We start from the raw sequence: 16,986 nt of genomic DNA, 5'->3' as shown, positions 1-16,986 counted from the left end.
CTAGTAATTTACTCGTAGTTTCTTTTGATGTAAAATCATTATTCACCAATGTCCCAGTGGAGGGTGCATTAAGATGTCTAGAAACCAGACTTCGCGAATTTCATTTCTCTTGCATCGAAATTGATGAGCTAATTTCTCTCACTCAACTCTGTTTGAAACAAACACATTTTGTTTTCCAAAATAAATATTACAAGCAAACTGAGGGATTAGCCATGGGAAGCCCCCTCAGTCCCATCCTGGCTGATATCTACATGCATTATTATGAATCAAAATTGTTTGAAACTTTAAACTTCCCAGCATGGTTCCGCTACGTAGACGATACTTTTACCCTGTTTGAAGGTAATAAAGATGATTTAAATAAAGTTCTTTCAACAATGAATTCTATTGATCCTGCTATTCAGTTCACTTTTGAACTTGAGACTTGCAATTCTCTTCCGTTTCTCGACATTCTGGTCACACGTAACACATTCAACTTCAGTACTACAGTTTACTGTAAACCTTCATCGGTTTGCCTTCCACCACACTTTAAATCATGTCATCCGACTAAACAAAAGTTAGCTTCATTTTATTCCTATGTTTTCCGTGCTCTTCAAGTTTGCTCCTCCAAACTAGCCCTTGATGAAGAACTAAATTATTTAAAAGCAATAGCTATTGACAGGAGCTTTTCACCCAACATTATTAATCAAGCAGTTAAAAAATTCTCATCTCAACACACTAAAAGCCACACTCTTATTTTAGGAGATTATAAAAATTCTGTTGTCATTCCCTTCTTTCCATCAATTAGCTATAAAGTTGCACATATTTTGCTGAAATTTAACTTTCGGGTTGTTTATTCTCCCATCAATAAAATTCGGACTTCTATACTCAAGGACCCCATTCCGGATATGAATTCCTGGGGTATTTATAGGATTCCTTGCCAGTGTGGTTTAATTTACATTGGCCAAACTAAGAGAGCCTTAAAATTTCGTGTCAAAGAACATGAGGCATATGTTAGAAAAAAGGAAACACAGAAGTCTTCTGTTGCTCAACATTGTTGGTCCGAAAATCACACTTTCAATTTTTCTGCTGCTAAAATTATTCAAAAAACATCTTCCATTGGAGAACTGGATTTTCTAGAGGCATTTCACATTCATAAAAATCTTTCTGTTCTAGTTAACGATCCTAATTCCAATCCAAATTTGCCTTCGGCTTTTAGAGAAATTATGTTTTAGTTCTGGTTTCACCAACAGATGGCGCCACTTGCTTATTCTTGTCCATGCTTTCTTATCTTATCTAATCATTATTTCCTATCTTGTTCATTTGCGGTTTTGCAGCTGAAGATGGTGGTTCGGTAAAACCATCGAAACTAGTCCTGTGAAAATTTTGTAAATATAACGCTGATTTTTGTTGTTTGACTTCTGAATTAGTATTTATTCGGCGTGTTATTGTGTCTTAATGTCCCAATTTGTTATGACTGAATCTATTGTAGAGTGAAAATATCATGGAAAAAATGTATACTTGATAGGTCCCCAAAATGATAGATTTTTTAAAATCTGAAGCACATTATCAGAAAAAATAACCAGACAGCCTTAGGAACTGATGAAATTTATCTCTGTCTTAATTCAGGAGTAGAAGCCAGTGGAAAGATTAATCATCGAAAGAAAACTACTAATATTTTCATGGATGTGTTTCTTCTCAGAGTCCAATGATCTCATTTCCATCACCTAATATAATTTGGAAGGATTTAAATATTACTTCATGAGACTGTGAATAAATGGAAATGAAGAAACATTATAAAAATATCAAATTACAGTAAAAGCTCGACTATCTGGAGAGCATCGAAATGGCAGAATTCCATATGTTGAGACCATAAGAAACAAAATTCACATTATAAAAGCCAATGGGGAAAATTTCCACTCTAAAATTATAAAACATTCATCTTATTTATTATCAACTTCTAATATAAAAAATTTCAATATCAAAAGCCTACACTTAAAATTACATAAGATTTCAGGGGGAGGAGAACGCATTTCAATCATAAAGTTGACGTATTTCCTAGGCTTTAAACATGAAAGTAAAATATCTGATCCGATTATGAAATGCCACCAAACATAAAAGTTGGCGAATATGTCACCAGTCATTCTGGCAGAAGTTTAAATGACTAGACTGTTCTTTATTTAATTAGATAATAAAGGGGTAAAAATTACGGATATAACACATAAAAAACTCTAATTGCTTACCACAATTTTTCACATTACATTGCCATTTTCAAAGTCGCATAGCATGGCCTTTTTTTATGCCCATGTACTGTAACTCAGAAAATACTCCACTTCATGAAACCCCAAATGTTAATCATTTTTTTCAAATGGGAGACATAAATAGAACTTCTTTGCAAAAATTAAACCGGCTTAATGAAGAATCAGTCGAATTTGCTTTAAACCAAAACTGACTTCTTATTATTATGATTGTATTATAAAGTCATGCATATCCATGTGCTAAATCAGACTATTTGGTGACAATGTATAAGTATTAACAGTATTGTGAACTCTATAATGGCATTACAAATCTCCCATTCACTAAATTTTGGGGGAAAAATTGTATTTCTAAATTTCTATAATATTCTGATTAGTTGAAAGTCCTATTCTGGTTAGTTGAATAGTCGGCCCTTTATTGTGTATTCATTCCACTAGATAGTACAAGTGTTCATAAAACTAGGTCTATATTTCAGGGTTAAAATACAACTGGTATGTTAGGAATGGTGACCTCAGCTTTGCTGAATATTTTCAGAATTCATTGAGGTGGCAGTTGAAAACTTAGCTTATTCAATCCATAGTCATATACGAAATGTCAAGAACAATTTTCTACAGCAGTTTACTTTAATGTGTAAAATCCTGACTCAGTCACAAAACTAGTCGACATTTAAAGAACTCCTATTTATAATTGATTAAAATACCCTTTCATACTAGTAACTGGATTACTTATTGTTTACGTTAATCCAAATTAACTTCTTTCATTAACATTAACTCTTAAATCAGTCTTTAAATAAATTTTAAAAAGAGCTGAAGGAATTCCTCCTAGTAATAATACTACTCTAAATTTCAAGAATAGCAACAGAAGCGTATCCATCGATTTTTGGTTACATATATTCCTCTTATTTTCAAAACTGATTTGTTACTTTACACTATTTTTATATTTAAAAATATGTTGTATGTTTTATTGAGAAGTAATCTGGGTCCATATTAGTTAAGAAAATATTAATTTGTATTAATTATATCTGACTGGGGAATGGGGAATAACCATGTAATGAAGATTTTAATGTGTTATAATTATTACTTACTAAAACTAAACTCAGTTTCGCAACAGCCCTAGTGGGCCAAGGCCTCCAGTGCCCAATACCTGCTTTCTTGACCATGGGCCCCAGGGTGCATGAGCATATGACCTGGACAAGTCATCAGTTTGTCGCAAGCCCCCCGGTGCTTAGTACCCAAGCGAACTTGGTACTCATATTATCAACCCACTCAAGGGATGAAAAGCTGAGTCAACCTTGCCCAGCCCCGTAATCGAACCCTAGACCTGTGGTGCTGCTGTGCAACGCGCTAGGCACTGGGCTTCACGTACTTACTACCATGTTAAAATTATTTTGGTGTTGTTAATTTATTATTTTCTATAATTATTACTTTTTATATTCTTTATTATTATTAGGATGATAATTATTTTTTTATCATCATTATTAGAAGGTTTAGTTTTGTTATCAAATATTTTATATGATTTTAGAAACTGACTTTAAAGTCAATAGAAGTTTTAAAATCAGTTTTATATAAATTGCAATTCAAGAAACTTTCAAATTCATCTCTGGAAATCATTGTTCATGTCAGGTCAAGGAAAGAATTAAAGCAATGGGAGACCCTGCAGCTCCAATGAATATATTTTTAAAACAAGAAATTGACAGAATGCAGCGTGTGATCACTAATGTTAGGTCAACACTGACAGATCTAGAATTAGCTATTGATGGGACCATTGTTATGAATGAGGTAATCCATCGATGGAACTATTATTGTGTGAAAAATAAGAAATTGATAAATGTTACGAGTGCAAAAATTTCCTATTTTTAATGTTTTGAAATCTCTACAAATGTTATTTGTTTGTAAATTTGAATGCCTTCTGAAATTCATTTAATTAGTGATTTTATACTCTCACATTTAAAATAACATTAATAATTAAGACTTAAATTTGTTTTTAATTGTACTTCATTATTCAAATAAGAAAAGCATTTTTTACATAAACTGTTGTAATTCAAAAGTTAGTACTATATCTGTAACAGTTAATTAAGATTTTTTCGTATTTATTTCAAATAATTAAAAATTGATTTTAGAGGCTTACCTATAAAAGTATATTATATTTGTATTTTTTAATTTAATTAATTTTGATCATTAAATGAATCTTACTATAATGGATGATTGTTTTTCGTCATTATGAAAGTAATAATAGTAAGTAATAAACTGAAATTTTGAATGTTTACTGATATAAAAAAATAAGGATAAAATTTAAAAGAGTACAATATGAAAAGTCTGGTTATAATTATCAATGTAAGAGAAGCAAGTTAACATGAACTTTAAGACAAGGTGGAAAGAATCTTGTCATATTTATTGCTTTATTTATGAACTTAATTCTGTGACTGACATAGCTGTTTATATTCAGTTATAAGGTTTTTCTTTTTAATTGTCTATGAAATGTTAGCTGCTTTAATAAATTGAAATGTATTCTTTGATATATAGATCCTAAAAAATAAATGTGAAAGCAAAATATGATGCTTTCTGATTTTAAAATGTAAGAAAGATCCATAATAAGACACTTACCTTTTTTTGCATTGTTCCTCCCATGTATACAGCGATCTGTTTTAGCTTTAAAAATTGTTAGAGAATTCCAGACACTTGGCATCGCACATAACTTAGTACTGCATGCACCGTTGTTTAGCCCAACAGTGGCCGAGTGGTAAAATCACTGAACACTAGTAGTTCAGTTTGGGTTTCGAACATTGGTGAATGGGCTGGCTGCATAGGCATTTTCGTGGTTTCCCTATGTGTAACATGTATATGAGCCAGTTTCTCTTAGAAAGTCCTCCGCGAAGGTATCCCTCCCTTAGGCAGATAGCCCTCGAATGTTTTGCCGTAATCAAATAAACCAAACCAAACCATATTGTTGCTCTCCCCATAGGGTTGGTACGGTCCTTAAGAATCCTTAAGTTTTTTAGAATCGATTTTTGGTCCTTAAAAGTATTTATTTTCGGCCAAAATAGGCAGAATATCCTTAATTTGAATCATATGAAATTTCAGTCTGTTTCTACGACTGCCATTTTGAGTGTGAATTAGCATTCTGGAGGAATATTTCTGGCAATTTGCTGACAAATATCGTTGTATTTTGAATGGGTGAAGGCGTTCATGGGTTATATAATTTGTTCCTATTTGTTCCTATAAATGGTGGGATAGAGTTTCTGAGCAAGAAGTGAAACAAGCATTTCGAAATTATTTCATTTTTTTTAGTGAAGAGCTCTTAAGCAACTTTTCGCTTTTGAGGATGTGAATTCTTTTATTAAAATGCTCTAAATTTGGTGATTTTAAGATGAGTTCCTATAGGAAATTTTTAATTCCAAGATTTGGGAATTTTTCGACAATTTTTTCAGAACATTGTAACATTGGTAAATTTCATTAAAATAATGGTAATATGTTATAATTATATTTAAAAAATAACATTAAAATAAAGCATATAAGATATTTTTCCCCGCTTTCCTAGCATGCCTTCGTGGTGTAGTGGTTCTGCACGCTGGGCTGGTATTTCAGAGGTCCGTGGGTTCAATTCCCGGCGAAGGCGTTGCTAATTTTTCATCTTGCCTGCTTCCAAAAAAATACCTAATGTCTCTACAAGCATTTTTATTGTTTTGCTGTAATATTATAAAGTTCCATTTTGTCCACTTATCATACAATATTTTGAATTTGGAAAATAAGCTAGGTATAGTAGATATAGTGCTATAAAGCACAATTTACGAAACAGTTCTTAGCAAAATAGCTATGTAATTAATTAGTCTTTTTTATTTTTTCATGGTAAGAGTGTTCCCACGTAATTGTCTCAGAATTCTCAGAATATGCGTCAGTTTTCTCTATAAAATTAATTTGACGCTCTTTTCTTCCGTTTTTTTTTCACCCAAAATATTTCTGGCTTTTTGCTGTTACCGAATTGGTAGGGGTAATTTTTGTTTCGGATTTTAGGCATTGCAGCTTGGAAAGTTTAGAAAGATTTGAAGACAAGATTTAAAAACTCACAATTCTAAAAGATTCCAGAAAAATGTGACAAAATGAATGTCTCCATGGTATAAATACATAATTTCCTACTTTTTGGAGAACGTCTGGAAGAACAATGAAAACATAATAGTTGAATGTTTTACTTCTGATACTAGAAACCTTTTCTTAACATTTTTATATTCCCTTTATTTTCTCTACTTTTCACTAGACACAGGCATGGAAAATTTCAAAAATGCTTCTAACCTTATCATATGGACAGGCATTGTAGAAAATATTTTTTTAAATAAAGAAATTGAAAACTGACAATTTAAACGATTCATCTAATATGTCTTAATGCATCATACACAGGGATGGCGCTAGGTAGTTTCTCACCTGATGAAATCTCTGTGGATCCTAAATTCTGCTGCCTGGTGCCTTTCTAAATTATGCTTCCAATGCCTGTTCTAAATTCTAAACGTTTTTGACATTTCTCCATTTTGTTACTCGATGTGTCACTAAATTCTAAAAATTCTGCCACATCAGCTCTGTAACCCGACCTTACCATATATATTTCATATTTCTTCTGAATGTTCATATTACTATATAAATAAAATTAGAAGCTTTCTCTATACATTCTAAATGCATTTAGTGTTTCTAGAATAACAGAAATCTTTAATTAAATCCAAAAATTCTAAAATGAAAAGGAAACGTGGAAGAAAGAAACTGAATACATTAAGAGAAAAGGAAATTATTCTTCAAAGATATGTACAGATATTATTATGTAAATTACCTAGTTGTTTTTAATTTCAGCCTTTACTATAATTTCCCATTTCTATTTTCTCACCAGAATGCAAGTTACTTAGACAGTTTTTAAGCTGAGGTTTTTGGAGTGTAAGACAAGAGTGTATTTCTGACCTCCACTTGCTCCCCTGCATTAGTTCCTGCCAGCAGCTCTGTTAATTTGTAATTATTCTTCTTTACATTACTGCTGCCAACATTTGAATTTTTTATGACGATAGAGTTACTTAGCCTGCTTAAAATGAAATTAAATTGTACTTTGATCACTAGTCCATATTTTTAGTTTGAATTTGATTCTTCTTGTTTAATTACATCACCACGAGCTGTAATTGATTTTGTTAGCATAAGAACATGCCATTATGTTCTAAGTTCTTTTTAAATAAGAAGCTTATTTAAACCTGTATCTGACGTTGTAGTTACTTTCAGACATAGTGATAATTTGCTTCACATCTGTCTGGAGGGTTTTGGACTGTTTAGTTTTTACCAGATCAAGTAAACCCTTATAGGTACATTTTGGAGAAATTGACAGGTTAGGAGATAAAACACACAGAAACTAGTGAGAACATTGTCTTGCGCATTGAGAGTAAGTTCTAACTGTTATAAAAGTTGCTTAAAGAGAAGGAAATTGAAATAAATTAGCCAAAATGTCTGGGAAGGCTTCAAATTAAAAAGACGCATAAATATTTGAGTGTTGTTGCTTACAAAAGATAAACATTTTGTTGCTTTTAATGTTTAATTATCCTAATATCCTTTAAGAATCAATATCATAAATTACATGTATTTTAAACTGTTAAACTTTATTAGATTGTGATTTTAATAGGGATTTTTAACAAATATTGTTAAAAAATTAATAAAATTTAATAGTGCCCATGTAAATCCATAATGACTAAGATTATCTAATACCTAATTTAATTACTTATAACTAACTGGTTACTCTTAAAAATTATCTCTGTATTTTAAGGAGAGTTATTGCCTTTCATTAACGCTTATCGTGGTCACTAAGATAAAACACCAAAATGTTACAATTCATGTAAAACCTATTCTTCGCATCTAGTGAGACTTAAAATAATGCAAAAGAACTTATCACCTCTGGTGCTTTAGTGGATTATTAGGACCTTAATGTATATTAACTGAGATACAACCCCTGAAACTCTAAAGAAGCTACGACATTAACTGCGTCAGACAGAGCCCAGCTAACTTTCAAAACTTGTGAACTGTGCTTATATCAGCCCTTTCAGGTTTGTTCTGATCAGCAGGTTTCTCTCTAGGCAAGCAGAAGCAGCGACAACAGCCAGTCTTTTGTTTTTAATCATGCTGATTGTGATTTTACTTTCCATTTTAACCTGTGCCCCTTGACATAAAATCTACTTATTATTTACTAAACCCCTAGACTGAGCAAGTATGTGACAAAATGAGACGTTAAAAAAAAAAAATCAATGTAAAGCTCACCGTTAGTAAAACCTAAATAAAATGTCACTTATCTTCTTTCAAATATGTCTAGATATTATGAGTGTAAAATATTTAATGCTACTTGATAAATTTCATTAAGTTTATTTTATTCTCAAACTTATTAATAATTATGTTAATTATGTTTAATAATAACGCATCTTACTTATGGATCTATTTTATTTTCAGGATGGTATTACAAAAGTGAATTTCCGCATAGATAATATTTTTAATTGAATTTATTCAGTTTCCATCTGCTTATAGGTCTTTAATTTTTTTCATTAATGGTCCTTAAAAGTACTTAATTTCCGTGTGCAGAAATGTGTACGAACCCTGAATATCTCAGTTATTAATAGCACTATAATAATTACTATCAAAAAGTGTTTCATTTTTAAAAAAGAATTCTTAATTGATTAGCAGTAATATGTCTTTTAGTTACTTGATGAAATTTTGTCTTAGTCATTTATGTTTGCTTAGTTATCTATGTCTGTGACAAATCATTTTATACTATGTTTAACAGATATTACGAGATGCCCTGGACAGTATTTATGATGCACGTGTACCACATACATGGCAAAAAGTTTCTTGGGATTCAAGTTCCCTGGGGTTTTGGTTCACAGAATTGCTTGAAAGAAACACTCAGTTTTCTAACTGGATATTTAAAGGCAGACCTAGTTCTTTTTGGATGACAGGATTTTTTAATCCACAAGGTAATTATTTCCATTCATTAAATAATTGTGTTATAATTAACAAAGTTAAATGTCATAAAATTTGTATTGTAATTATGAATTTTAAAGAAAAATATTGTTATTAAAACTGTTCTTTCATATTTGATCTACAAGGGGTGATCAAATGAAAAGGTACGAAACAACGTAAAAACATAACAGTTAAATATTTGCATATTCCGCCATGGGAGAACATAGCAAGACATCTTGGGATGCGATTGGAGTCTCTGACTGTGATCAGAGCATGCGTGGGGGCCCGCATGCGCTGGAGAGAGCAGAGTCTCTTATCAAAAGCGGCGTCCAAATGATGCGGCAGTCCGTATGAAGACAGGATGGCGTTCGCGTTGCAAAATTTGACGACTGAGGAGCAGCGAATTGTTATCCGATTTCTGACAGCGGAAGGTGACAAACTGGCAGCTATTCATCGCCGGATAGTGAAGGTTTACGGGGAGAAATGTGTCTCTGACAAGTCTGTCAGAAAATGGAGTGCCCGTTTTCGTGCAGGCCGTGAGAGTGTGGATGATGACCCGAGATCAGGCCAGGCAAACACTGACATATCGAGTGATCTCATCGACAAGGTAGACGACCTAGTGAGAAGTCATCGGCGTGTCGCATTGTGAATGTTGGCGGTGAAGGTGGATGTCAGCTATGGAACCGTGTGGGCAATTGTTCACGAGAGGTTGCGATATTAGAAGGTGTGTGCCGCTTGGGTTCTGAAGCAGCTCACCGACCAGCAAAAGGAACTGCGTATGGAGCACTGCAACATCTGTTTCGGTATCAGGAAGACCCCGCTTTCATGGAGCGGATCGTCACAGGTGATGAGACCTGGTGCCATCACTACGAGCCAGAGACAAAGTGGGACAGCATGTAGTGGAAGCATGCATCGTCACCTTCCCCTAAAAAGTTCAAAGCCGCGCCGTCACGTCAGCAGGCAATGTGTTTCTCACTGTCTTTTTGACGTTCAAGGTCCACTACTAGTGGAATTCCTCAAGCACAGAAAAACCATTAACTCCGATGTGTACTGTGAGACACTCCGACGCCTACGTAGGTCCATCAAGAACAAAAGACCGGGGCTGCTCACGGAGGGTGTGGTTCTGCTCCATGATAACGTGCGTCCACATGTCTTCAGAGTCACACACATGGAACTGGCCAAGTTCAAGTGGGAGACGTTGGACCATCCGCTCTACAGTCCGGACATGTCGTCCTGCGATTTCCATGCATTTGGTCCACTGAAGAAACACCTGAAAGGGACGCGCTTCAACTCGGATGACATACTGAAGGACGCTATGAAGGACTGGGTCTCGTCACGGTCACAGGAATTCTGGGAACAAGGAATCCTGCGGCTTGTTCATCAGTGGGATCATTGTGCTCAGGCCTATGGTATATATTTTGAATAAAGTCTACATTTGGACTCCCCCCCCGTGTCGTTTCGTACCTTTTCATTTGATCACCCCTTGTAATAAAAGTGACCGGTGTCAATTGATACAATTTCTTGCAGTGGATTATAAAGAAAAATACTAATTTTTCAATATGCTAGAGGAAAAAATATTTATAAATACAAAACTTATAGCTGAGTTCATTTATGCATATTTCAGGTTTTTTAACAGCTATGAGACAAGAAGTAAGCAGGGCTCATAAAGGATGGGCTTTAGATGTTGTCACATTGTGTAACGATGTCACTCAGCTTACACGAGAGTCAACAAAGGATCCACCTAAAGTATGTTAATTACATGTGGGAAAATTTAAATTGATATGTCTTTAACTTTTAATTATTCATCATGTGATTCATCATAAATGACTGAAGAGCATTCTATGATTCTTGCTTTTCTTCATAATTGTTCTTCACTAAGATAGCTTGTCAACTTTTTTTTTTTTTTTTTTCCAAGATTTCATAGTCTTATTCCATATTCATCTCACTCCATATTCTAGTACATCTCATTTCTTTTAGCATGCCAAGAATGTATTTTGTATAATTTTGAGATTTTTCTCTTGGATTATTTGGCAAGCTTCATACAGATTTGTTAATTTTAATAAATTAAAAAAATTAAAACAACTAATGACCAATAATTTAAATGTTATCTGAAATGTTTATCATTGTAATCACTTCCATAACCTCTGAATGCATTTCAGAATATGATAGCATAAAATTCCTCCCGTATTTTTGTTGTTGTTGTTGTTACTAATCTCCATGCCTAGGAATATACTAGACGAGGTCCACGAGTCCATTCACCTTTAAAAAATCGAAAACAAGCTTAGGAGACCCGTAAAGGTCCACAAGAGACAACTCCAGGCACTCAAGGATATGTGCCGGTGATGCAGATGCATTGTGACACTTAGAACAAATTAGGTGCATCTTGATACCACTCTCAAAAGTAAGTCCCCTCAGGTGCCCACTGAAGAATCAGGAAAGTGTTGCCTGAACACATCTTTCGCAATCCATAGCAAGGGATCTTCCAGGACAATCACCTTGATACCAGGGATGATTCGGGGAAACGAGCCAAATTTGCCTGTCAGCATGTCTTCTAATGAAATGCATTTCAAGATATGTCAGTGAATTGATAATTGTCAAAGGTTCTTCAGAAGCCTCCTTCGCCAGAATGTCTGCCATTTCATTCCCCCATTTATCAATATGGTAAGGAATCCACTGAAGATGCACTTCACAGAGTGACGAGACCTGTCCAAGTTTGCTAAGAATTGCGGCTCCGGCCCTATCACCAACTCTCTGCCAGTTTGAAAGATATTTGATAGCGCTATGACTGTCAGACAAAATCCATACTTCCTTAAGATCTGTAAAGTACAAAACAGCATTTAGTCCCTCTTCGATGGCTAAGCTCACTCTTAAAAACAGAACTGAAGTCAGAATTTCTTTTCTTTATTTTAAACAACATTTCCATTTGTGCATTTAATGACAACACCACTACCGGAGCGAGAGTCCTCTCTTTTACTCCCATCAGTATAGATGAGGGTAGCTTCAGCGGGAATTGCATGTATAGTTTCCAAGGCAGATTGTCATAACAGGGCCAGAATATAATTTTTCTTGGAAACTCGAGACAAAAGTTCCGCATGGAACTCGACTCCAGGGAGTCACTCAGATGGATCTAAACATTGTTTCAAGGAATGCTGCTCAACATTACGATCAATTATACCAGCATACTCAATTTGACTATTTTTCTTTCGTTATTACTCCAGTGCTGCAAAAATTCTGAAGTTCTATTCTGGGAGCCGTAATTGAGAAGTTTATTATAATATTTTACAAGGCCTGCATTTCTTCTTAAACTGAGAGGTTGAAGGTCTATTTCATACAATGCAATTTTATTCAGGCAACTGTTGCGCAAGCCAGTTATAATGCGAGAAGCACTGAGTTGGACTCTTTCCAATTTCTGGAGGTTGGTGGAAGAGGCACAACAGTAAACGGGGAAACTATATTTCAAAATAGGTCGTATGATAGCTGAGTAAGTAGTTCTCAAAGTGCAAGCGTTGGCTCCCCAATCACGTTCCGAGATATATTTCAGAATGTTTAGGCGTTTTCTGCCTTTAAAAACCAGCGCATCCACATGTTTGTTACTAGTGATCTCTGGATCGAGAACGAAGCCCAAATATTTGGGATGTTTGTCAAATGTAAGAGGCAAATTATTCATAAAAACCTTTGGATGATAATTATAAATCTTCTTATTGTTTGTAAAAAAACTAACAATAGATTTAGTTGGATTAAAACTCAATTTGTCGTCTTTCGAGACTTGTCACACTTCTTCAAGGATAAAATTTATATTGGTCTCAATTGAACTCACATCTGGGCCAGAGCTCCAAAGGGCAGTATCATCCGCAAATAGACCAACCTCACATCTCCTTGATATAATCTTCTCAATTCCAGCCAAATACAGGCAGAAAAGAATTGGGCTCAACACAGAACTCTGGGGGACGCCTTGGCTCAATTTAAAGGCGTTTGACATAGTGGAATTAAGCTTATCAGTCTATTTCTTAAGAAATCTGCGATCCAGATCAAGGCTTTACCCCTGGTGCCAAAATCTTCGTAGAGTTTAACTATTAGTTTATGTTTCCAGACACGGTCAAACACCCTTGACAAGTCTAGAAAAACAGCCACAGTATGATTGGTAGGTCGCTTGTTTTGGGCATCTCTAATCTTCTGGCTGAGATAGACCAATTGATCAGTGGTGCTATGACCTTTTCTGAAACCATATTGTTCTTTTGGTAGGAGGTCGTGGGTGTCCAGGTGAAAGAGCAACCGCCCCATAATCAATTTTTCCATGACTTTGCATGCAATGATGGTTAGGGCAATGGGTCTAAAGCTCCCAGGAGATCCATCAGTTTGGCCAGGTTTCTCAACAAGTATAATTGTGGCTCTTTTCCACTCTTTAGGAAGGCGTCCTAGACTCCAAGATTGATTTATTATATGCATGAGTGCCAAGATACCCAATCATCTGGCCATGGATACCATCAGGTCCAGGAGTTTTGGTCAAGTCAAGATCCTCAAGTGCCATCTCCAATTCATGCATGGAGAAGGATTTAAAAAAAAGGGGATTGCCCAAGACAGTACTACGACATCCATGTGCAAGATCTTGAGACCTTTTTCTCATTTTTTTATCAACTTCTGTAAAAGTCATTTCACTTATCTCCTGGTAATGTGCTCCTAGGAGATCAGCCGCAGCTTTTTCATCTATAGGGATGTTGCCATCCGTATCTAAGATAGCATTACATCTCTTTATCTGAGGTTGTTCACTAATAATATTTTTGATCAATTTCCACAATTTCGTGTCAGATGATCTAGCATCAAGTCCCTCACATATATCCTTCCATTTTTTTCCCTCTTTAGTAGCACATAAGTTCTTTTTATTTCTGCATTGATTTTGTTTATCTCTTTCCTGTTTTGCTCCGTATTATTGTTTTTCAAACTGAGGTTTTAAACTGAATTATCAAATTCTGTTTTCACAGTCATTCTGAACATTGAATTCTAGTTTTTAATCCTGTAATGAGAAAGTAACGATCCAGATCAATATTTAGATATAGTTAATTAGAAAATTTCAGATTAGAAATTTTATTTTAACTCGGATATTTTTTTACATTTATAATAGACGTTTCTATGGACAGAATAGTAATAATTTATTAAATTTCTTTTTCCTAGGAAGGTGTTTATGTTTATGGTCTTTATCTTGAAGGTGCATCATGGGATAAGAAAAACAGTATACTAGTTGAACCTCAACCTAAAGTATTATTCACAGCTTTACCTGTTGTGCATGTGTATGCTACAGATTCAACTGATCCTAAAGACCCAACATTGTATCAGTGTCCAGTCTACAAAAAACCAAGGCGAACTGATCTCACTTATATTACTCCTCTGTGGTTAAAAACTGTTCTGAACCCAAACCATTGGATTCTGCGTGGTGTTGCTTTACTTTGTGATATAAAATAGCATTTATGGCCAGAATTCTGTCACTAAATTTTGACTTCTTTTCCTTAATATGCACCAGAAAGGATATTGTTTAAAGTGTGAAGAAATTTTTTTTAGCTTCAAAAAAAAGTTTATGAAATGATATTGTTTTATGTAACAAAATAAATTTTTGTTTTAAGAACATTAATTTCTTCTGTTCATTTATATGTATTAAGTTTTCTGTTCATTTATATGTATTAAGTTTTTTATTTCAGATTTTTAGAATGTTGTAATAAAAAGACAGATGATCCCATTTCAGTAAGGATATTAAAAAGACAGATAATCAAAAGATTATGATTAGTTAGTTTCCAATCAAAATTTATCCTGTGTGGTTATTAATTGCTTTAGTTCATATAAAACGGACCAAGAAGCAAACAAATATGTTCAGACTGTCATTATGAGTGGCAGAGTTTTGTACTTTATAAAGTTATGTTTTGAAATCAAACAGAAAATTATTATGCACAACTACAATAAGAACTCAGATAAACTTTGCTTGTATGATGATTAAAAACCCATGAATATTCATTTGGAAGCTAAACACCACTTTTATTAAATTTGAAAATCAGCTAAGCTTTGAAAATTAAGCACTTCAAATTTTTATCACTTTACCTAATGAAGGAAATCATCTCTTCAGAAAAACTGGTTAGTTAATTGCATTTTCTTTTTGATAAAGAAGGAAAATTGCATTGCTGAATGAAACTGTGCATCAGATTCCTGTGGTCAAGTATGTCACTGCCTACCCAATATATTAGAGGACAACCTTTGGATAAATAAAGATCTAGCAAAGGCAAAACTATGCAGAGAATGTATGAGAATGCATGGCATTACAGAATCATTACTGAAATTCATGAAAGCTATCAGGCACAGATCTAACTAACCATACATTCTAGACTTAAGCCTTATGACAGAAAGGTACAGAGCTGTAATGCACTAACTATGTGAAGGGAAATTACTTAATAAACTAATAAAAGCAATGGCAAAGAAGGCATTAGATGACATTAAGTTTTACCACTTCTGAAAGAACTTCATTTTATCCCTATTGCTATTCATTTCATTGTTAATGACATTTCATAGTCAGTAATGGAATGCTTCTTCTGGAAGCTGGAGTTCTATCAAATCATTACGAGCACTGCCACAGTACTCTCCTGAACATAGGGACCTATACTGAGAAAAATAAATTTATTGTTTTTCTGATAGAGTTGGTGTTAAGTAAAGGCATCAGTACACTCCTAATAGGAGGAACCATGAACTCATTAATATGGCTGTGAAGATATTATCTGAATATGCATGAAAAGTAGTGGATTCTTTCTGAATTGCCTATGAAGCATAGTCTTTAAAATGTGTTTAAGTATTATGCTTGTAAGTTGACACTAGTATCATATCCAGTTAAATGTATTGTTTTTGCATGGCTGGATTAGTCTGTTTCTGGTAGCTAACCAATTAGTTTTTAGTAGTTAAAATGTTACCCATTAACATCCAGTGTCAGAACCCAATTTATTTTAACTATTGATTCTAGTTACTAGCAATGAGGACGAAATTTTTTGGCATAATTTTGTAATTCTGCCGGCTTTCTTGCAATGAACTTTTAATTATAATCGATGGCAGCTGCAGGTAAGAAATTTCTGTGCAATTTTCCGATATTTTTACCTATTATCTAGCAATCTGATTTCACTTGAAATATCGGAAAGCTGCACAAATTCGGTATTGCGCACTTAAATATTATATATACTATAATATTACTGTTATCACAAAGTGCTTTCATGTCAACGTTTATATTTCGCGCTGAGTTGCGCCCCATTAACAGAAATGTAACAGTTTTTTTAAATTTCAGTATCGTAAATCATTCTACTGTAAACTGTAATAAGTGCCACGATCCATTAGCGATGCTGGCTGCTGTGCCAATGAGCCCGAATTCGAAAGAAGGCATGTATGTTAGTAAGGGTATATAGTGTCTGTACGGTATCAGGTGCTCAAAATACTGTTTAGTCAAATGTCTTCTCAAGTGATATGGTGGTTGGTTAAAAGTAGAGGAAGACCTTCGAACTGCTCCCATCAAAATTCGGGTGGAGGTGTACAGTGGGACTATACAACCAGTGATCAAATTTTGGTGTCCTGCCCACTTTGTATTTATACCTGTGCCTGCCAGCTATAACTGGATAATGACTCGAAGAACTAGTTGGCATTCAAAATACAGAAATTGTATTGTATTTTGAAAGTTATTTTTATGTTGTATATTGTTTGTTGAAAATGTAAAAGCCAAAATATAATTTCTATCATTTGGTACTTTATCTACAGTTTACTTTTTAATAATTTGAAA

At 34.1% G+C, this 16,986-nt stretch overlaps 1 protein-coding gene across 1 annotated transcript in view; it reads left to right on the top strand.

The window, feature by feature from the left end:
* Positions 1-14,817, top strand: part of LOC118184242 (dynein axonemal heavy chain 8-like) — a 442,084-nt gene extending 427,267 nt beyond the window's left edge. Inside the window, exons 85-88 of the mRNA XM_085817842.1 lie at positions 3,855-4,010; positions 9,019-9,208; positions 10,819-10,940; positions 14,364-14,817. Coding sequence (XP_085673968.1) covers positions 3,855-4,010; positions 9,019-9,208; positions 10,819-10,940; positions 14,364-14,651 — 756 coding nt within the window. The 3' untranslated portion in view covers positions 14,652-14,817. The remainder of the gene's footprint in view (positions 1-3,854; positions 4,011-9,018; positions 9,209-10,818; positions 10,941-14,363) is intronic.
* The last annotated feature ends 2,169 nt before the right edge of the window (positions 14,818-16,986 follow it).

The sequence above is a fragment of the Stegodyphus dumicola genome, chromosome 5 (assembly GCF_044657685.1).
Source record: "Stegodyphus dumicola isolate Sdum_Otavi_A_Nest chromosome 5, ASM4465768v1".
Taxonomy (NCBI): Eukaryota; Metazoa; Arthropoda; class Arachnida; order Araneae; family Eresidae; genus Stegodyphus; species Stegodyphus dumicola.
The sequence above is the reverse complement of the archived record's forward strand: the minus strand, read 5'-3'. Positions and strand labels throughout refer to the sequence as shown.